We start from the raw sequence: 20,158 nt of genomic DNA, 5'->3' as shown, positions 1-20,158 counted from the left end.
ATGACCAATGCTGTGCATGTTCTATGTTTGAAATTTTAGTATCTCATATATGATTTTCAAGTGTTATGCAGTGTAGTTGTCAATGGGAATAATAGAGAAACTGACCCAGAGCATACATAAATATGATCATTGGACAGTAATGTCCACAATGTCCCAGTTCATCAATCAGCTGTAACCCACAGTCAATAAAGTGTTGAGCATCAGACAAGTATGAGTTCTGGTCATAGATCATTGAATAAGGTGTGGGAAGAATAAGGTGTGGGAAGAATAAAGTGTGGGAAGTGAGTTTCTGTGCTTATTTTCAACTCTTTGATAATGTTGCCTTCCCTTTTTCAGGACATCATGGGCCCCATAGAGGTGGTGGAGGCCAAGATTACGGGTGGTAAGCCTCCCCCCAACAGACCCAGCTCAGCCAGGCCTAAGGGCAAGTAGGAGGAGGAGATCATCTAGCACCGTCTCCAAGCCATCACTACTTCACCCCAACAATCATCGACAGGTGGTGCATTTCAGACGTCAGGCTGCCACAAGAGCTCCATGCTAGGAGAAGACAGCTTCAGTAGAGACCTGAATAGTAGTGTGCTAACCTGTCCTTTCCGTTGTCATGGCAATTGGAGACAGAGAGAGAGTCTACTCCTGGATTGGAGAGCCTTGGATGAGGAGGAGATCGGCGAGTGAGAACAAAAATCGAGACCAATTTCTATCAGATTTGTGCTGTCTGCTTGTCCTGTCTTTTCATTAGTTGGCAATACAATGTCTGCAAGCCAATATGTGCATTTTGCTGCTATGTCTTTAATAACAAAGTGGTGTTGTATCTAGTTATATATATTTCTCCTGGCATAACATGTCTGCAAGAGCCGTGTTTAGGCAAGCTTCTCACCCAAACTGGTGTTGGATGACAAATTCAAATTCTGTATATTTGAACTCAGCTGGATCTACATGTTGGTACTTGGCTCATCCTGTCTTCTTTATTTGTGTACGTGTTGACCTGGTGCAATTTGTTTGGCACTGGAACAAAATCACTGTAATATTTTCATGTTAGCCTGAATACGAGGTATTAATGTTTCTTGCAAGAACAAAAATTGAAATTGAATTATATGTTCACTCTGTGTGAGAGATATATGAATTCTAGAGTATATAAAGTAGAATATATACAAGTTCTAAGAGGATATAGATGCACCTGATTCGTGGTCTACACAATGACTGTCACTGTAATGTAGATATAGGACTGACTAGGCAAAGCTTGTAGCAGAACTGATTTTTTTGTTTTTTTGTCATCAAAATATGTATGTAAAGGGCGGGGATGCAGTGTGTGTGTGCATGATGAGACTGTGCACATACCTGTGATCATCACATTTTTTTTTTTCGCTCTCAAACAAGATAATGGTCAGTGAATGTCCAATTTCCTTACACTGATACTTACAATTGTTCAATTGGAGCAATAGGCCTGTTCAGCTTTCAAGTTGTAATATGATTCATTGCTTTTGTGGCATCTTTATTGTAATTTGAAGGGCATTCAGTTATTCCATTCATTACTCATTCTCAATACTTTCCTGTGATTAAGATTCAAATTTTGTATCAGTCGTATTGGAGGAAAGTGCACTCATTATTCACAGAAATGGTAATACATAACTTTTCTGCACATGTACAATCATGGGTAGGAAGTGTGTAGGCACATGGACAATTTCTCTAGAGGATGTGAAATTTGCTCAATTAGCACATCATTCCATGGTTTTATGATTCCGGAGGCAAGCGAGAGAGGTTTGGGGGGACTGGGACAAGGAGAAGGCTGTATTCCACAATACTTCACCATCACTCATCTCTTGTCTACAACCCAATTAACTCTATTTTGATACAGAAATTGGTATCCTTCTTACCTGCAGGGTATACTGTAAAAGTGGTTTCTTTCGCGTACAGAAACTTTTGCGGTTTCCATCGGTGCCGACTTTTTCGCGTGTGTTTAAATTCGCGGTCGGTAATGATAGCATTGTAACAAGCTACGAGTTCAAAACATTTTCGTGTGATGTTAAATTCGCGGTTCAACCTCAAAGCGCGAAAAGCGCGAAAATAAAGCCACCGCGAAAGAAACCACTTATACAATAGTACTACTGTAGAAAATTTGTATGAATGCATGGGCAGTTCCCATGTTTTTCATTGACTGTAATCAGATTGGGTTCAAATGTAGTCACAAAATGCAGGAGCCTTACGGTATTCTGTATGCATTTATATAAATTTGATGGGTAAAGTTTGGGGTCATACTTTGATTTCTGATCTACTCAACTATCGTCTCTTGGGCAACAAGACCTCATATCTACAAAATGTCAAGTGTTCAGGAGAGCAAAAACAAAACAAAACAAAAAGCATTGACAGCTAAGCTGTATATCAAATTGGAGAGCCTCTCCTTTGACATGCTATGGTGGCTTCATTTCGGGGGTAAGACTGAAGATTTGGACAGGATATCACTTAACTGATTATCTGACCATTAATTTAAAAAAAAGTAATTTTCACCAAAATTTGAGATACAAGGTCTTGTCACCCCAGCGACGATATGTCAAAATGATGACTATCATCTCTTATCTCATTCTGACCTTAAGCTGTCACACATATCTGGGTCTTGATACGAGTCTTTGTTTTTGTTTATTTGAAGCTCCAATATATATATTGGTTTCAGTGATATCTGTAGTAGGTGTGAAGGAGGCACACAGTTTTCAGAAGTTGCCATAAAGTATTTTCATTCTGCTGATTCTGACTAATTTTATTGCTTTGTTTTGTGTATGTGTGTGTGTGTGTGTGTATGTGATTATTTTGATGGATGTTAACTGGTATGTGTGCTTCATCTAATTTCCATCCATTCTGATTAATCTATTGGCTCATGATTCTTTTGTTCTTTATTGTTGTCTCAGTGGGTTCTTGTGGAAATTGCATGTAATATATATTGCACTTTTTGATTTTTACTCAGATACCAGAGTCTATTATAATTGGAGAAATATGTATATCTTGGCGATTACGTCTATTCTATTTCATATCTGTATTCTTTGATAGTTATGATGTACACATATATATGCATTTATCGCTGCAAATCTGTCATCGATTGTCTATGTGATCTTTGTTTAACAAATGTGCATTTTGGTACTGTCTAGTATATCCATATATCCTGGCATATATTAATTATTGATATCAACCGTTATGCATGCACAAAGGGATGCCTGGGATATTAGGCATACAAGCATTTGATCAATTCAGTGGATGCCTATTACCAGTACCAGATGTAAGGTAGAGAAGGTGATAAAACCACCATCATGATGAGCCTTTCCCTCTTAACGCTTCCACTTCAAAAACTCGCTAGGAGCATCAGTGAAACAAACAATACATGTAGTTGAGTGCCTTAAGATGAAAAATAAAAAAATGCATGCATTATGCCATTGGAGTGTATAATCAAATTCTCTTGGGATTTATGATTCCCTTGATGCGACGACCGTCCATTGTACCACACCTTGATTTTATGCAAAAATTGACTGCTGTTACCTTGAGGTGATCTATTAGCCGTCCACTTTGCCGTCCAGCCGTGCACAATGCAAAATTGTGTACTACCATGTGACGTATTCATTTGTATGATTCTGTTATAACCAAATTTTGTAGCAATATTGAAAAAGAAAGAACAAATGCATCACAAGTATTACAAATGTCAATTCGGTGGAAAGAATTATAGCTTATGTATTTTTCTCGACATGAATTTTGATGTTTTAACCCTAATCAGGCTGAACTGAACCGTACTGTGACCTATCATCACACGGCATGTATACATTGAATAATAACATTCTCTTCATATCTTCAAAGGTTATAATAACTGCAGCCATTCTCTTACTAACTGAATCCAATCTTACAGGTTCCACTTTCAACTTATTACTTTGTTTCCAGATTATAGCTGTTCCTCCATGAGGTCTTCCCGACAACAAAATTTCTTCATTCATTGCACTAACCCCATGTTTCCCTACACCATTTTCATCGTCTATTTTATCAAACCAGGGAAACTGTGATTCATACAAACCATGTTCCTGTAATAGAAGAAAATCACTACGCTTAAAAATCTCCTTTAAAAAAGGAAGTTTGGAGTCATTTGCACATTGGCAATTATAGGTGATAAGTGACAGTTTGTGATTCACTTCCATTTTCGATGATGTTCACCCAGGTCTCTCTCTTGCCCTTTCTCTCCATCTCTGTACGCAGATACCATAGGGCCATATACTTTCCTCCATGACTTTGTCCTTTTCATCCACAGAAACTGACAGCTTGTATGACTTGAAAACTGCCTCCATATTTGACTTACAAACTATTTCAGCTGTGTCAATACCTTTGCTCTTTATGTATCTCAGCATTTGATCATCAGAGGTTGTTTTCGCTACGCGTGAAATGAAAAAATCTCGCTTAGGCAGAGGTGCACCATATATGACATCTCCCTTGACGGTCCCATGAATCCTACGCTTCTGACGCTGACTGCTGTTTACCTCTCTGGACTGGTTTCCTGCTGACCGCTGCTTCGAGTGCTGAACTGTGCGCCATGGCCCTGTTGCATTGTCGGTACCTCCATCAGACTTGACGCTGGACACCTTCTCCAGTACAGGCACAGATGACAGTGTGGCCTGCACCTGCGACGAACTGGCAGTCCTTGTGTTCATCTGCACGGCAGGTTTCTTGTTCGTCAATGATACTTGTACATCGGTCCCTTTCACAGAAGCTTGTCTTCCATTTGCATTCTTCTTTGCAAGCTCGGCATACGAGGGAGAATAGTTCTTTACCACCACACTTTCCTTTTCTCCCTTTTGTAGATGCCTGATAGCCTCATCATGTGCTCTGACAGAGGCCCCCATTGTCGTCATTCTCTCCTCCAGCTCAATCAGTCTCTGCAGGGTGGCAAAGGGATCTAATTCCTTGGGATCACACTTAGGAATTACAAACAGATTCTTGGCAACAAAATTAGTCTCTATACCCATCTGGTCAAGCTCAATCATTGCTCCAACAATATCATCAGCTGTCTGCTCACTCTTGTTGGCTTTACGCCTGTTCTTCAGTTTCGTTATTCTCTTTTGGTTCACATCATTCGATAGAATGTCTCTTGCTTTAACGATTTCGTCTGGGCTGAAACCTCTCGCCACACACTCGGCAATCTTTGCCCTGGTTGTGCGTTTCAGATGATTTTGAATGAAACAAAGCAGTTCATTTATAATGACTGGTTCAGAAGTATTCTGGCCTCTATCACTATCAGCATCGACAACATCAACAACATCCTCCTCACCATCTGCTGCCATAGCCATAGCCATGTCATACGAGTATCACAACCGCCAACATAAGTTGAAGTACGTGGGGCCAAGGGGCAAACAGTTCGTCGCACGCTACTTCAAGTCGCTATGCACTCCTATGATGTACTTACTCTCTCATGACACCTTCCCCGTTGTTTTTGTCTTTCAGTTTATTGAACTCAAACCTTGAGTAGCCAAATTCGTTGGTATGAGCAGATCAATCCTCGTAGAAAATCACGAAAAATGTATTTTCTGTAGATTTTTGACGACCAGAATGGATACAATCCTTCCGACGACGACGAGGGCGCTAATGTTCTTTTATGCATAAAATCAGTTTTGGGCTCTAAATCACTTATTAATGCTCTGATTAAGCTAATTTCTTTTTTAAAATGTGTTTTGTATCATTCTCCCGAGACATAGGTTAAAAAAAAATCTGTATCGAAATTAATTTCTTATGTATTTGATTGTTTTTTTAATTTCTTGTGTATTTCTCTGTTTTTCGACCTTTTGTTTTTGTTTGTTTTTTGGCCAAAATTTGTCACAGACATTTTTCGAAGCTTTATTATGCTAAAATAAATTCATTTCGTCCATTCTAAGTCAAGATATGAATTTTTATGTGAATTAATTGAAAAAACACAATTTGCATTGGATTTGTACACAAAATCACGTTTTGGAGCAATTTTGGGGTTGACAAATTTTTTTTGAACGGGCGTCGCGTCAAAACGGTACGCGCGGGCGCAACAACTTTGGTCTCAAAAGTTGCGCGATACTTGAAAGAAAAAAGTCATGAAACATGGAGGCGGGAGCTTATCGTGCTGCGAAGATATTGCGCGAAACGTCGAGGGGGGGCAGATTCTGCCCCCCCCCCCAGCCTGATTAGGGTTAATATAGATATCACAGAGGAAAAACAAACTGTGATGAGAAATGTACAATTTAATGTCATTTTGTTTAGAGCTGTTTGCTTCGCACAGCTGATGCTTTGTCATTTCAAGAAAAGTATTTCCATAATGTGAGCATATTGACAGCAAAAGGGCATTTTGTAAGAGGGGAAGCATTTGCCTTGGAATTTTGCAGGCCAGATTTTATGACCTTTTGACCCACAGGCAGTGACGTCTCTTCCAATGCGCCTTCAAATCAACTGTCCAGGAACAAGTTATAGATTTGAGCAGTACTGCACAAAAACAAATCACATTTTCAGGCCCTTTGGTTTGTATCGCATCCAATCTTTCTTTCTTTTTTAACATTATTTGTCTTTAAAGTACAGCCAGGTGTCTTTCACCATGAAATGATGCATCATGGTTTTGTAGATATCAATGAATTCGTCTGCTATACCTCTTTGATTTAGTGTATGTCCAGTGTGGTTCTTTCCTTTAAATTACTTCATGCATTGCAACACTTGGAAATGATAAGAACTATTGAAATAATCATCTGTGCCTTTTGAAATTCCCAGATTTTGTATTCATTACTGCATATTTTGAATGTCAAGTGAAGCAGTATATATATTGTTTTGGTGTTAAATGTTCATCAGAGTATAGCCTACAAACAAAACGATGATATTGCAAGAAACATTACAAGAGCCAGCAAACAAATAATACCCACATTTTAATGTTGTAATGAATGGTTTAGTATGGAACAATGAAGTGTAATGTATCATATGTGTCAGGCACGTGGATCTTGCAAAGACGTGTACTGTTTAAAAGGCAGATATCTTGTTTGTGTGTTTGGTTGTTTTCTTTGGAGTAGTAGTCTGAACAAAAGATGGTGAATAAATCTTGACTCTTGTGCATGTCAGTATCATTCTTGGGGCGATACACAACAATAAACGGCATCATTCCACCTATATACCAACATAGCTGTGGTTCTTTGTGTTTGTTGTTGTTGTTGTTGTTGTGTTTGTTGTTGTTGTTGTTGTTGTCGTCAATGTAATGTTCACTATGAGCAAAGTGAGCAGTACGTGGGTGGATCCAGGAATTCTGCAAGGGGGGGCACCTTTACAAAATTAAAGGGGGTGCACACGCCCCCCCCCCCCCCCAGTTTCTTTTTATTTTGTTTGTTTTAACAAAAAATAAGGGGGGGGGGATGCCCCCTGTGCCCCCGTCTGGATCCGCCATTGCAGTAACTGTGGTCAATCCCTTATATCACCTTAATATCATTACAGTTCATTCTAAAATGACAAATTTCAAATTTGATCTCATTTATTTTGGCCTACTGCAAAATCTTTCATACAAACTTTTACAAAGAATGACAAACAACAGAAAGCAAGAAATAAATACATAAAACATGGCATGTCATGACGGTATATTAGACTCAACATAGATTCATTGCTGTTAATGGATTTTTTCTAAAGATAAATTCCGTTTCTCATTACAGAGTTGCTAGGGTTTATACACGAGGAAGCTTGCCCATCCATACAAATGAATCAAAACTTGGCTCATTTTCTGAATTCAATGTCGAACGTGTTTGCCTGTTAATGACACCTGTTGGAACTGAAGTTTAACCACACGTAACGATTAGTAACGGCGTATTAGTTCAAATGATTATTATTAGACTTGAAGGTCAAGATGAATGACGTAAGACTATCAAACTTCTGCATAAACAGCCAAAAAGGAGTGCATTTATCATTAGGAGTATACATGTACTACTTGTCAAGTGACTTTCATGATTCTTTTCACCGGATGATCATTCTGATTTCAGTTGCGATCCATCGCGTACCAAGAAATACTTATTTCGACACAATATACGATATACAATCATTACCTAATTTTCATAGACTATCCGGCCATATTCATCGACTAAACGACCTTAGTTTTTGATCGCACATGGAAGCTCGTATTTGTAGTTTCATTTAAAATGTATGTGCTTCCACGTAATCTTATTGTTAAAACTTCACGCAGCTGAAAAGCCATGTTTTTTTCAACTCTTAATTCCCTCATTATGTCTTTGATGATCCTGGGCCCTGTTTCCATAAAGCTGTTCGTAAAGTTACGCACGAATCTACGAACGACTTAAATATGCAAGCCAAGTGGGTTTCCTAATCATTGTTAAATTCAATAGTTAAAGTTGAAATTTGCAGATGATCGTGATAAATTCTTATTTTTCACACACGTCTTTAGTTGAAAGTGTATTTTTGCCCCAATGCAGATGAAATATTGACATACAATCGTACTTTGTTAAAACGTAAAGAAAAAATGGGCACACATATTGGCACTTCATATTCCAGTCGTTCGTAAAGTCATGCGTAACTCTACGAACAGCTGTATGAAACAGGGCCCAAGATTTACAAAGTCTGAGATTTAAACCCTAGCATATAGGTCCTATCTGTGTCCTTTGCTTTTAAAGCTAGCTTACTCGGTGTCATCAACTTCTAAGGTTTTTACTTCTGTTTAAATGAGAAGGGGACAGTCTAACGATGTGACAGCTATATGACCAGGGTCTGATCACGAATGTGTTCTTGGAACAGACATCATGAGACAGTCGAGAATTCTGACAGTCCCAACACTGCAACAGCCATACATTTAGAAACTTTTATCTTGTTTGCTCCCAGAGTTATAAGCCAATCTCTCATTTTATTAGGCTAATAGTTTCATATAAAGAGTTCGCTCATGGAAAAAAATAAATAAACAAACAAACAAACAAACAAACAAACAAACAAACAAAGATAACACATTGCAGAACGTGGTGCTTATCCCTCAAGAGCAGAATATTATCAATCTTAGTGAAGTATGGCGAAGTGGACCTGTTTACAAATGTAAGTGGGGTATAACCTTACATGCTAGAGGGCCCCTGGAAATTATTGTTTTCAAGGGTTTTGTTGTTGTTGACCTTTATTTTCTTTCTTTCAAATCCCCTGCCTCTATTAACTTGCCAAAGGCGTTCCAGCCGATGCAAAACGTTTGCTCAATTGAGTATGGTCATTTATCGTTCGACATTCGTTTTCGATGAATTGCCCCGAAACGCAGACTACTCGCCGATGGACAGTGAATATAATGAAGCCGTGCTCGGTTTCCAGGGCAACGCGTGAGTGACGTCATCTCATTACGTCACGACTGGAGTGACCTCAAGGAGAGAGGACAGCGGCGTTTAGTAAACCAATAGAATGAAAGGAGAAGACAAGGGGAAAAAACTCCAAGGGGCTCATTTTTCACCCGATATGGAATATCAACCCCATCCCTCGTGGGGACGGGATTCATATCTTTAACGATGAAAGACGAAGACTGGGGAAGATGGTGTCGACATTAGATTTAGATTCAGTCTACAGATGCTTCTCTCAGAAAGAACTATACATTTTGTCCTTATTCTTTCCCGAAAGACAGATCTACACACAATCTTGTAGACGAAAAATGACTGTAGAAGTAGCTTATAGCATTAATAAAGGTTTGTTGTTGTTGTTGTTGTTTTAATTAAATCTGTGATAATGGCGATGATGATGATTATTATTATACTAGTAGTAGTGACAAGAATGATAGTAATCAGAAACATAATAATTATTAAACATAATCATAACCATATACTGACGGCATATAGTAATTTCCCTATTGAAATTTTCTCTGTGTTGACACTGACAATATTGCCATTATAATTATGCCAACCGCAGCATTGCCAAGTGGGCTTTATATATCATTACAACCATTTTCACACCTAGGTTAAAATGAGGAACGTTGTGGGTTAAAGCCGTGAGGTCTCCAGTATCCTCTGGACAGAGATTTCGTCCGAGCGATGTACGAGCCCGGGCAGAGTTTGACCTCGGGATATAATGTTGCACTTTTCAAAGTAGCCTAATCCGCAGCGTTTCGATGTTCCGTAACCAGTACCTTAAAAATAAGCGGCTGCGAATTGCGGTAAGCGTCCTTGCATGCCATATTCATATTTCATTGCGTTAATTTGCCAGTAAATTTTGAGTCATTCGCATTTATTCCCAGAAAATGCCTGTTACCCGTTTCCTTTGTATGATTGATGCGTGAGATTATGTCAAGCAAATATTAATGACACCGCTGCAAAAATTGTAACTTATGAAATACTATAATTTCCTTTCTCCCTTATATTTCTCTTTCTCTTTTTTCCCTTATACTGAAAAGCTTGCCAATGAGTAGGTAGTCACTTTAAGTGTAGCAATGAATGTATAGTTTTTCCTTCCTTTCTTGATTTCTTTCTTTCTGTATGTTGTTTTTTAATAGACAAACACCTCTTCACTGTTGATTGGAGGGATCTTGAGTGAGAGTATCATAGGGTAACTACAGGTTAACAAAATCTGACAGTTTTTACTCTGATTTAGGCTTCGTGTATCCTTTTTTCTTCAGAATATTGATTTTCAAAAAAAAAAAAAGAGAGAAAAAGATACCCACGCCTAAAGCTGGAACCCAGCCATGTTCAACAGTCAAGAATCTGAGCCTTTCGGAAAAACAGTAGCAGATGGAAAACTAACCCTCTATTTCATGGGAGCACCCCGCCCTTATTTCATCTTATTCTATTTTTTTTAGCACGGATTCGTAATTAGGTCTGATATCTTCCGTAAACCGACATGTTCATGAAAATGTCCAGTGTCCATGACGGAGATTAATATACTTTCGTTTTCACTTTTCTCTGACTGTTGAACGCGAATTTCAAATGTTATCAGGTCTTTGAGGAGAGGATGTTCCATGGCCACCATGAATATAATCACTCAATAATTATCATCAACCACACGAGTGAGCCCGTGTTGCTGAGCAATGATGATAATGATAATAATCATGTATGTATATATATATATATATGTGTGTATATATATATATATATATATATATATATATATACATATATATATATATTATGTATGTATGTATGTATGTATGTTTAAACGTATGTGTGTAGGACTATATCTATCTATCTATCTATCTATCTATCTATCCATCCATCCATCTATCTATGTATCTATCTATCCACTTATCTATTCCAAACATTGTATTAGCTCCGCGTATTGGCAGTACTAGAAATAACAATAATAACGTCTGTGCCTTGATTTTGATTTATACTTTCATCCCTGACGAAGGGGGAGGCCCCCGAAAATTCGGATTTTGAATCAAAATCAAGGCAATTGGCATTTAATGCATTCCTCTATTGTGACATTTTTATTGCTATTTCTACTTATCTATGATATGTATGTATATGCATAATATAAGTATATCATATTTTCCCCTTGTATGAAGGGTGTGGATGTTGTTTCGCAGGTGATGGCTGCCAGCTGCCAAGCCGATACACGAACTGAAGTCCACGAACGTACGCCGATGGTAACGTGATAACAACATCGCACCTTCGCCGAAACAATTCAATTCTAATGTGTCACTTTCTTAAGAAGGAGAGGCAAACATTGCTGATGAAAAGATAGAGAGAGAGAGAGAGAGAGAGAGTGAGAATGAGAGAGAGAGATTGGAAATTGAGGAACATGGAAGAGAAGTACAGATAAAAAGAGGGAGGGAGAGAGAGAGGGATACATCTTTATGTTCGCATTCAACACTTCACTGGTTAAAAGATCGCATCTTATTGCACTCATTCGCAGTCTGGAGGCAGTTCCCCTTTTGCAGATCTGGCGTCAGGGAATCGTTTTCACACTCTTGAGAATCAATGATATAGCTTTTTTGAGACATATACCTCTCTTTTTGTATTCATTCTGGAGGAGTCGATCTGAAATGAGACTAGTTACTTCCCGCGAAGTACCTCCTTCACAGCCACTCACGTAGATTTCATACCAGTTGTCATGGCAACAACGAGACAATGTAACGGCGATTCTTTGTAATCTTCAGTGATGAACGTTGGAAATAGACAAACTGCAGCAATTCCAATGACTCTAGAAAGGACAAGACGTTACTGAAATCGAATGACCTACTCAGACAAGGGCAACTACATAAGCATTACGTGCGTAGGTCTACATACTGACAGACACACAGACGCTCACGCACACTTTAAACACACCCACACAACACCTATGATGTGATATATAACACAGAGTTATTCAATCACATTTGCAGCTCAACAGAAACGGCACATGCAGCTCTAGCAAATAAAAAGAAAAAAATATATATATATACATACTTATACATATATTTATATATATATATATATATATATATATATATATATATATATACATATATATATATATATATATATATATTATACATGGAGTCATATAGTTGTTTCATTTGGAATCTGCCTGTAACGGTTATTTTCCGAAAATTCACGAATTGAATACCGTATACATGGTACACACATCATTGGATCGTGTAATCTGTGTCACCATCTTCCAGAGGTTGTACGCAGATAACGAATGTGAATTATATCTTTCTCTTTGTTATCTTCGTTCTCCCCAAACCATGAAAACTGCGTTGCACTGATGTTTTCATATCATTTTCATGTCATATTTAACGGAAACCCAAACCCAAAGAGCAATGTGGATGGAGTGAAAGCAGCAGCATTAGTAGAACACATCAGTGAAAATTTGAGGAAAATCGGACAATCGATGCAAAAGTTATGATTTTTAAAGCTTTGGTGTTGCAATGACTGGATAAAGAGACTAATAGAGTTTATGACGTTATCTGTGGAAAACAATATCAAGAAAACATAAAGAGAACACCACAAAAAAAAATCATCTTTCATGAAAATTACACATTCCATCAACTTGATACTGACATATTATGTTAAGGGTTATAGTAATTATTCCCCCTGCTTTCTGAAAGCGGTTATTGAAGTGGTCTTTCATTACGCTAAAAACGTAAAAGCATGTTGAATTTTGTATATACTTTCTTTATATCATTGTCCACATAAAATGTCATAAACTCAAGTAGTCTCCTTATCCAGTGGTTTCAACACCAAAACTTTTGAAATTCATAACTTTTGCATCGATTGTCCGATTTTCCTCAAACTTTCACTGATGTGCTCTACTAATGTTACTGCTTTCACTCAATCCACATTTCTCATTGGGTTTTGGTTTCCTTTAATGTATATGTATATGCGTATATATATATATATATATATATATATATATATACGTATGTATGTATATTTGTATAATTTATTATATTATATTTTGATGCGGATTATTGTATTAATACTGTGGAAGATAATTATATCACTGTTGTTGTTGTAACGCAGAAATAGTTAATATGCATTGATTTTTTATCGATTGATCATCGGTAATATTTGATATTTTATGTGTGATATGGGTTGCAATAATGTAAACTCTAATATTGTTGTTTTGTACCCTCATGTACGTGTCTAAACCTGCCATTCGTTTTGAATGAAACGGTGAACCTGGTTCTTTTGTATACTTGTTATTCTCACACTTTCTTGAACTTGAATAAAGTCATGATTAAACAACAATCTTCTCAACACTTCTTTAATTGACAGGGTGATGTTATCGACACAACTTTAATCCAGTTTTTGAACAACAACCAGGTTGCTTGCGAACAGAGCACGTTTGCTCGTCGATTCTGTCTTGTTCTCTTTCTCTATATTCGGGTGAGAAGGAACACATATGGAAGTATATAATACACATGGTGATGCTAACGATATGTCTTGATTTATCGTGATGCTCATGACTAACAGATCACATGACAAAGAGTTCGATATAGCTGCGGTTCTCAAAACTAAATGGGTCGCTTTTTATAATGACATGCATATCTTCAGTGTGTTCATGTCCGTGTCTTCGAATGTATTTGTGTTCACTTTTCGTAGAGCGCTGTTCAAAGTTATCACCATCAAGAAGGTTCTACCGAAAGTTGTCAAATTTAAATGATTTAAATTCAAATTTAATCAAATTGAGATTATAGATACGGTGAGTAATTAGTCAATTAAGAACAAAAGTATATGGATAAATAGATGAATAATAAAGAAAAGAAAAAAATCATGATATGAAAAACACTATGTAGATGAACGTACAAACAAACAAATGAAATAGTATATTAGATGAAAGAATAGATGTCCGTATTGGCGAACAGTCTGAAAAGCCGTACTCACTTCTTCAAAGTTTTTGTCGTGAAGCATCACAAATTCTGACAGAGGAAAGCAAGCAAATAATTGAGCAAAATTAATGTCTGCTCAAAAACATTTCAAGTACTTAGCAGAATGTTAAACCTGATTGCTCTTTGGTCTTTAAATGTTTAATATTATAGAAAGTATGAATTCAAATGAATTCTTTCTGAGTTTCTATTTATACAGATTTCATTCGCGGGTGATGCGATATGTTTCAATTTAGTTAAATTCAATTATATATAATCAAGTGCATCTCAATTTAATTCAGTTCAATTAAATTCAAATAAATTTGATTCAGTTCAATTCAATTCACTTCACTTCAGTTCAATTTAATTCAGTGCTCGATTTATTTATTTCACGTCACTATCAAGAAAATGTGATATGAAGAAAATGTGATATGAAGAAATTCCTTGCTCTGTTAGAAAGAGAATTTGCCTGTCCAATGTCTTGCCGTAAATCTTGCCTATAACCTAAATCAGCTGCACTAATCATAAAGGCCAAAAATGTTATGTTTAAGTGTACGCTGATGCGAAAGCACAGATCCTGGTGCGGCGAAAGCTGCATCAATATGAAGTCTCATCTCCAAGTGGGCCTGCAAAGGCAGGCTTAACATCGCTTTGTGGCTATTTTCTCACCCGAAGTGGATGGATCAATATGTCCCAGTCACGGACTGGGGGCTTACAGAGATGTAATGCGTGCTGTAAAATACTTTAGGGGGCAAGACTTCCCAAATATTGATCTTCACCGGCCCCCTTTCTCGAGGTGATCGATTGGTTAGAACTGTGGACAAATTCATTTAAAACGGGGTCATTGGTTGAGAAGCAACGGGGTTTTACCTGAAAAAGACTAAGATTTCATTGGATTAGCTAAAAAATGAAAAGATGATGTTTCTACAACTTTGTCATACCAGCACAAGTTAAATTTTGTGACGTCGGTATTATCATCTTGTGGTTGATTATCCTTGATATGACATTATTGAGACCCCTTTTTTGGTAATGGACTGACCCAAAACTCTCCAGCTATGGCGGAAGAAATAACCATTGAGTATGGACCTGGACCTAATTTTATTATAGCGGTATAGCATGAGCGCAAGGGTCCCAAATGTGTATTGCGTATCCACAACAAAAAACCAACAATAGACATTTCAGTTTTGAATGGCACTTTACCACAAGGTTGTGGCATAGCTAGAGCCCGCTTATCATTTGTGTGATGTCATAACTGCGTGGATAAGAAGTGAAACTTAATATTTCAAGCCATATATTCCACATTGCTACCATGGTTGCTCCTTACAAAGTCAAGATGAATTAAGTGCAACCTTACAGGACAGGATAAAACTCGTGTTTTCCTGAACTTGACTGAAACTTGCTAAGTATAAGAAGAAGTGTCTTGTGGGAAAGCAGCCTACTGTAAACGGTGAGTACTGTCGGTAGATTAAAGGTAAATTTGACAAATGTGTTTGTAAGCATGTATTCTTTATTTCTTTTCTGGGAGTGGACTTACGACAAAATGGCATGTACAGCCAAGCAAAAATGAATATGTAGAAATGGTCACAGCTATACAAACTGCATTCTAACTGAAAAAACGATATCGAATGTGTCACCTTTAGGCTTATTGTAAAGTGTTAGTTTTAGATCCCGACAAAGACTGTTAGTAGTCAAAATGAGCTTTGGCCTTAAGGAATACAACATAAAAGAACGCATGGTTCTGGAATCCAAGGACATTAGAAAGGGACTCTCAGAAATATCATAAGTGTCATCATAAATAGTAATATGTCTCGAGGGAAAAAAAAGATCATTGCCGTACTCATTTCATCATTCTCTTTATGGTGCGATGCTTTTTCTAAATCGAAAGGCAGTTCAAAACACATCACCAGATACATATGAATCTCACCTTTTTAAACATGTCAGTCTATTCATGATTGAGATTGCTTTATAACAACTTTTCACGTATAAACGTATGAAAATCGATAGCAATTGCATTTTCATCCTAATCAATTCAATTCATTTAATTATTTTCATTTTTAACGACACATTTACATAATGCTAACGTAAAATTGCAGGACACAATTGTAACACAGAAAAAATACTTTGAACTAAAGTACATTTAATAATGTGACTTTTATGATTATACCGAATCAATATTGGTGTAAATGAGGCAGTATTCTATATTGGAATAATTTACATTGATACAGGCATAGATTGAGTATTTCCTTTTTTTTAAAAACAAAAATACCTGCAGAAACATGTCAGATAAACTCATGCAGAAAGCTGCAAAACTAAGTAGAGTCATATCATTATGTGAATTATTCCTGTTGGTTTTGAACTTCCCTTGACATAACATTGATAGTAACAGTAGGATACCACTTATCACAGCATCTGTTATAACTCTTATGATAGGGAAAGCAGTAACTGTCATGTGTTAAGACTGTGGAAGCGGTTATTGGAGGAAGCCGTAATGGTATAGTATACAGGCAAGGATAGTGCCAGCGACATGCAGTGCAGTTAGTATAAAGAGGATGGCAGAAACTCGGAGAACCGCGATCGCCTATACGTCACCAAAACATGTCACCTCTTACTTTCTTCTTTACTCCACGTATACAATGACGTATTCTATTTGTATGACGTCGCCCTCTCTCCACAATCACACAAACATGCAGTATATCACACGATTACACACATAGACGCTTTGGATAAAAAAAAGAACAAATTCAATATCAGAAAAATGCAAACTACAAAAAAAAAATAATAATAACGTCATAACCCCCCCCCCCCCCCCCGCGCGACCACTGGATTATTATGTAGGCCTACTACAATGTATTACACCTCTCATGTTAAACAACTGGAAGAAATAAACGTGCGCTATACTTGTATTAGTGAAATTAGTCGCGATTGACGTTATTGCAATACAACAAATTTTCCTTTGCTGTATGAATATCAGGATGTTATTTATCATATTCCGTATCTTAATTGAACTTTTTAGTTCTGTATCTATGCACTTGAAACACCCGTGTGCAGTATGTAAATCTTATTTATCATAAAACAATTCCAGAAAGCGTACTTTTATTAAATATTGTCCTTCTTTATTGCATTGCAGCAGTAGGATTGTGAAGCGACTCTACCGAGCCTGGCAGACTTCGCTGTTATCGTGGAGGATCCAATGAGAATATTAACGAGGGGAGACCAAGCCTTTCCCTAGTTGATCACCATGCCGGCTCACGGCTGGACGGGGGACGATCCCCCGCTAACCATCCAGGACGTCTACGATTACGTCGACCGCGAGCTGAAGATGATAAAGACAAAGCTGGCCACGAAGATTGAAAAGTTTTTCTACGGTGGCATCGACCCGATCCAATTTCTCATTCACCTCGAGGAGATCTTCAAGAGCAAGCAGAGGGTGAAACGGATCAAGAGCATGATCCCCAGGATCGCCGGCATGCAGGAACTGGACCTCTTCATCAGGACCTGCATGGAGGTGCGACGCCCCGGGGGCGTCCGCGACGCGGGCTTCACCAAAGACATCCAAACATTTGCCACAGCCTTCACCAGGAGCGTGAAGTCACTTGGAGAGCTCCTAGATGAAGTACGTGACTTGTATAGCGTGGTCCAGACGTTTTGCAGGAACTACCAGTCATTAGAGGGTGAGTTCGACCTCAAGTGGGCCCGAACCACCAACATTGAACTGAAGTCGACTCTTGACGCTATCGACCAATTGCTGGCCGACGCTCACCCTGGTGTCAACATCAAGTTGTTCAGCACGGACAAATTCTCTCTGGAAGTGGCAGAAACGCTGGACTCCAAGCGATTCCCGGTGCTAAGACTATTCCCAGATCTCTTTCAGAAATTCTACTTCGTCTTCCATCTTCTCGGAAGATGGCGTGCCAATGATCAGATCTATCTTGAGGATATTCAATTTAGACTGATCAAAACAAAGCGTTTGCAAAGACTCAAACAGGAAGAATACAACACAATCGAGCTTGAGCACGGGAACATTTTGAGTACTATTGTTGAGAAGCGACTACGAGTACGCACGCGAGAGATCCGCGAACGCATGAAACAGCTTGATCAAGAAATCCATAAACTCACGAGCCTCCACCGCGGCATCAGCCAGGAGAAAGTCCACAGCGAGCAGGAGGTTCTAGAGCGAAAACGTGTCCTCTTTGCCAACAAAAACGTGACAGACCTCTCTAAGGACCTTGATAACATTCTAGGGGTGCGCAAGGACGTTGAAATTCTCCACAAGAAGCTGAAGTCATTAAACAAAAGTCTCAAGTTGAACGAGCACGACTTGATTGCCCGCGAAAAGGAAAAAGCTGAGCTGGAGCGGGATTATGAGGACATGCGACAATCGATCAGCCGATCCAACCAGCTGGCTTTTGAGCGATCGGAGCTGTCCAAAGAGATCTCTATCATTAACGAGAAGATCCACGAGCTGGAGACCATCTTCTATCGGAAGACCGATCGCCAGAAACTAGAACAAGCTTTTGATGACCTCAGGGGCAATAACGAGCCCAGGTAGAATTCACACTGAGATGGATATGGACCCAATGTACGTCTTTCTTCGATATGCTGAACGAGGGATCGGCGATCGTATTTTGAATTTATTCTTCTTCGGTTTCTAGTTGAAATAGATATACACCTTATTGTTGAAATGACGTATCTTTTAATGTGCAGTTCTATCTAGAATTATGAGCGGTCATTATTCGAATCGTATTTCAGAATTCGATAACTTCTGAATGTCCTTTAAATATGTTTGATAAGTCATGATGTCTGAACGAGGAAGCAAACACACACACACACACGCACACACACACACACACACACACTAAACACACACCATGCACACACGCACACACACACATACACACTCAAACACAGGAAACGCAGTATAGACAACTGTCAGATACAGAAGAGGACGCAGATTAATGTACAAGTGTATAAGGACAACAGCCATATCTGTGGAAACACGCTCTCTCTCTGAGACTGAAGACTTTTGTTTTTAAAGAAAAAGGCTCCTGAAAACAAAAAGGAAATGCATTGTGTCATGAAGAAATAACATCACCCAATCCTGTCCACATCTAGATAATTATGTTCACTTTAAACGGCATGAATAATTTTAGTACATGGAGTCCAATGATGGATTTTAAAGTCATGTGACCCAGGAGGCATACTCTGTCTTATAGTCCATTATTTAGTAAAATCGATGATGGGTCGCCATAAGTTAGTCAGCAAACTGGCGTGTTCTGCTTCACCCTGAGGTATAGACGTGGAATCTACATTTCGTTCGGCGGTTCAATGAAACAGAAGTGATTTTTCCCCGAATCCATCCGACACTTATAGTTTGCTATAGGTCGTCGAATATGCTTATCAGAAAATACGAAGTGGGCGTAGGGTCCCTGGATAGCCAAGGAAATGGATTATCTAAGTTTACGATGAGCTTGTTTTGTAAACACAATGTTAGACAATGTTTCAGGAAAAGAGAGTTGCGTGACAACTTCCTCTTCTTGATCGTGAAATCTGTGAAAAGTCTTCGGCATTGTACACTTAACCTGTATTTTGTTTGTTCTGGTTTTTCTTTTTGTCGTAAAAGAGATTAAACGATATTTTTACACAAAGAGAAAAATTATGCAGTCATTATTGTGTGGTTATTACTCGAACCTTATGAAACTGGCATTGACCGATGTGACATTTTTCGTAATGCTGCAATGCGATTTCTCAAAGAAGACCCCATCATTATAGAAATTTGCAAAACAAGTGTCAAAACATGGAAATGCAGCCTTCATGAACTGATTACAAGGATTATTTTGTTTTAATGATAATGTGCCTTTCCGATGCATTACAGAGTTGTTGATGTGCTTAAATCTA

At 38.2% G+C, this 20,158-nt stretch overlaps 2 protein-coding genes across 2 annotated transcripts in view; both read left to right on the top strand.

Moving 5' to 3' along the window:
- The window catches only part of LOC139727204 (serine/threonine kinase-like domain-containing protein STKLD1), a 33,192-nt gene extending 32,701 nt beyond the window's left edge, over window positions 1-491 (top strand). Inside the window, exon 22 of the mRNA XM_071638162.1 lies at window positions 337-491. Coding sequence (XP_071494263.1) covers window positions 337-432 — 96 coding nt within the window. The 3' untranslated portion in view covers window positions 433-491. The remainder of the gene's footprint in view (window positions 1-336) is intronic.
- Window positions 492-17,501: 17,010 nt separating this feature from the next.
- Window positions 17,502-18,812, top strand: LOC139727219 (uncharacterized). The gene has a single exon (XM_071638176.1). The coding sequence runs from the start codon at window positions 17,502-17,504 to the stop codon at window positions 18,810-18,812; it is 1,311 nt and encodes a 436-aa protein (XP_071494277.1).
- The last annotated feature ends 1,346 nt before the right edge of the window (window positions 18,813-20,158 follow it).

This window comes from Diadema antillarum, unplaced genomic scaffold (genome assembly GCF_040938485.1).
Source record: "Diadema antillarum isolate AM-2024a unplaced genomic scaffold, OU_Dant_1.0 seq00000122_RagTag, whole genome shotgun sequence".
Taxonomy (NCBI): domain Eukaryota; kingdom Metazoa; phylum Echinodermata; class Echinoidea; order Diadematoida; family Diadematidae; genus Diadema; species Diadema antillarum.
Note: the sequence above shows the minus strand (reverse complement) of the source record. Positions and strands in the feature narration are given on the sequence as shown.

Bases quoted from the DNA above. Each gene is read 5' to 3' on its own strand.
- LOC139727219 (XM_071638176.1), top strand. From the start codon at position 17,502: ATGCCGGCTCACGGCTGGACGGGGGACGATCCCCCGCTAACCATCCAG.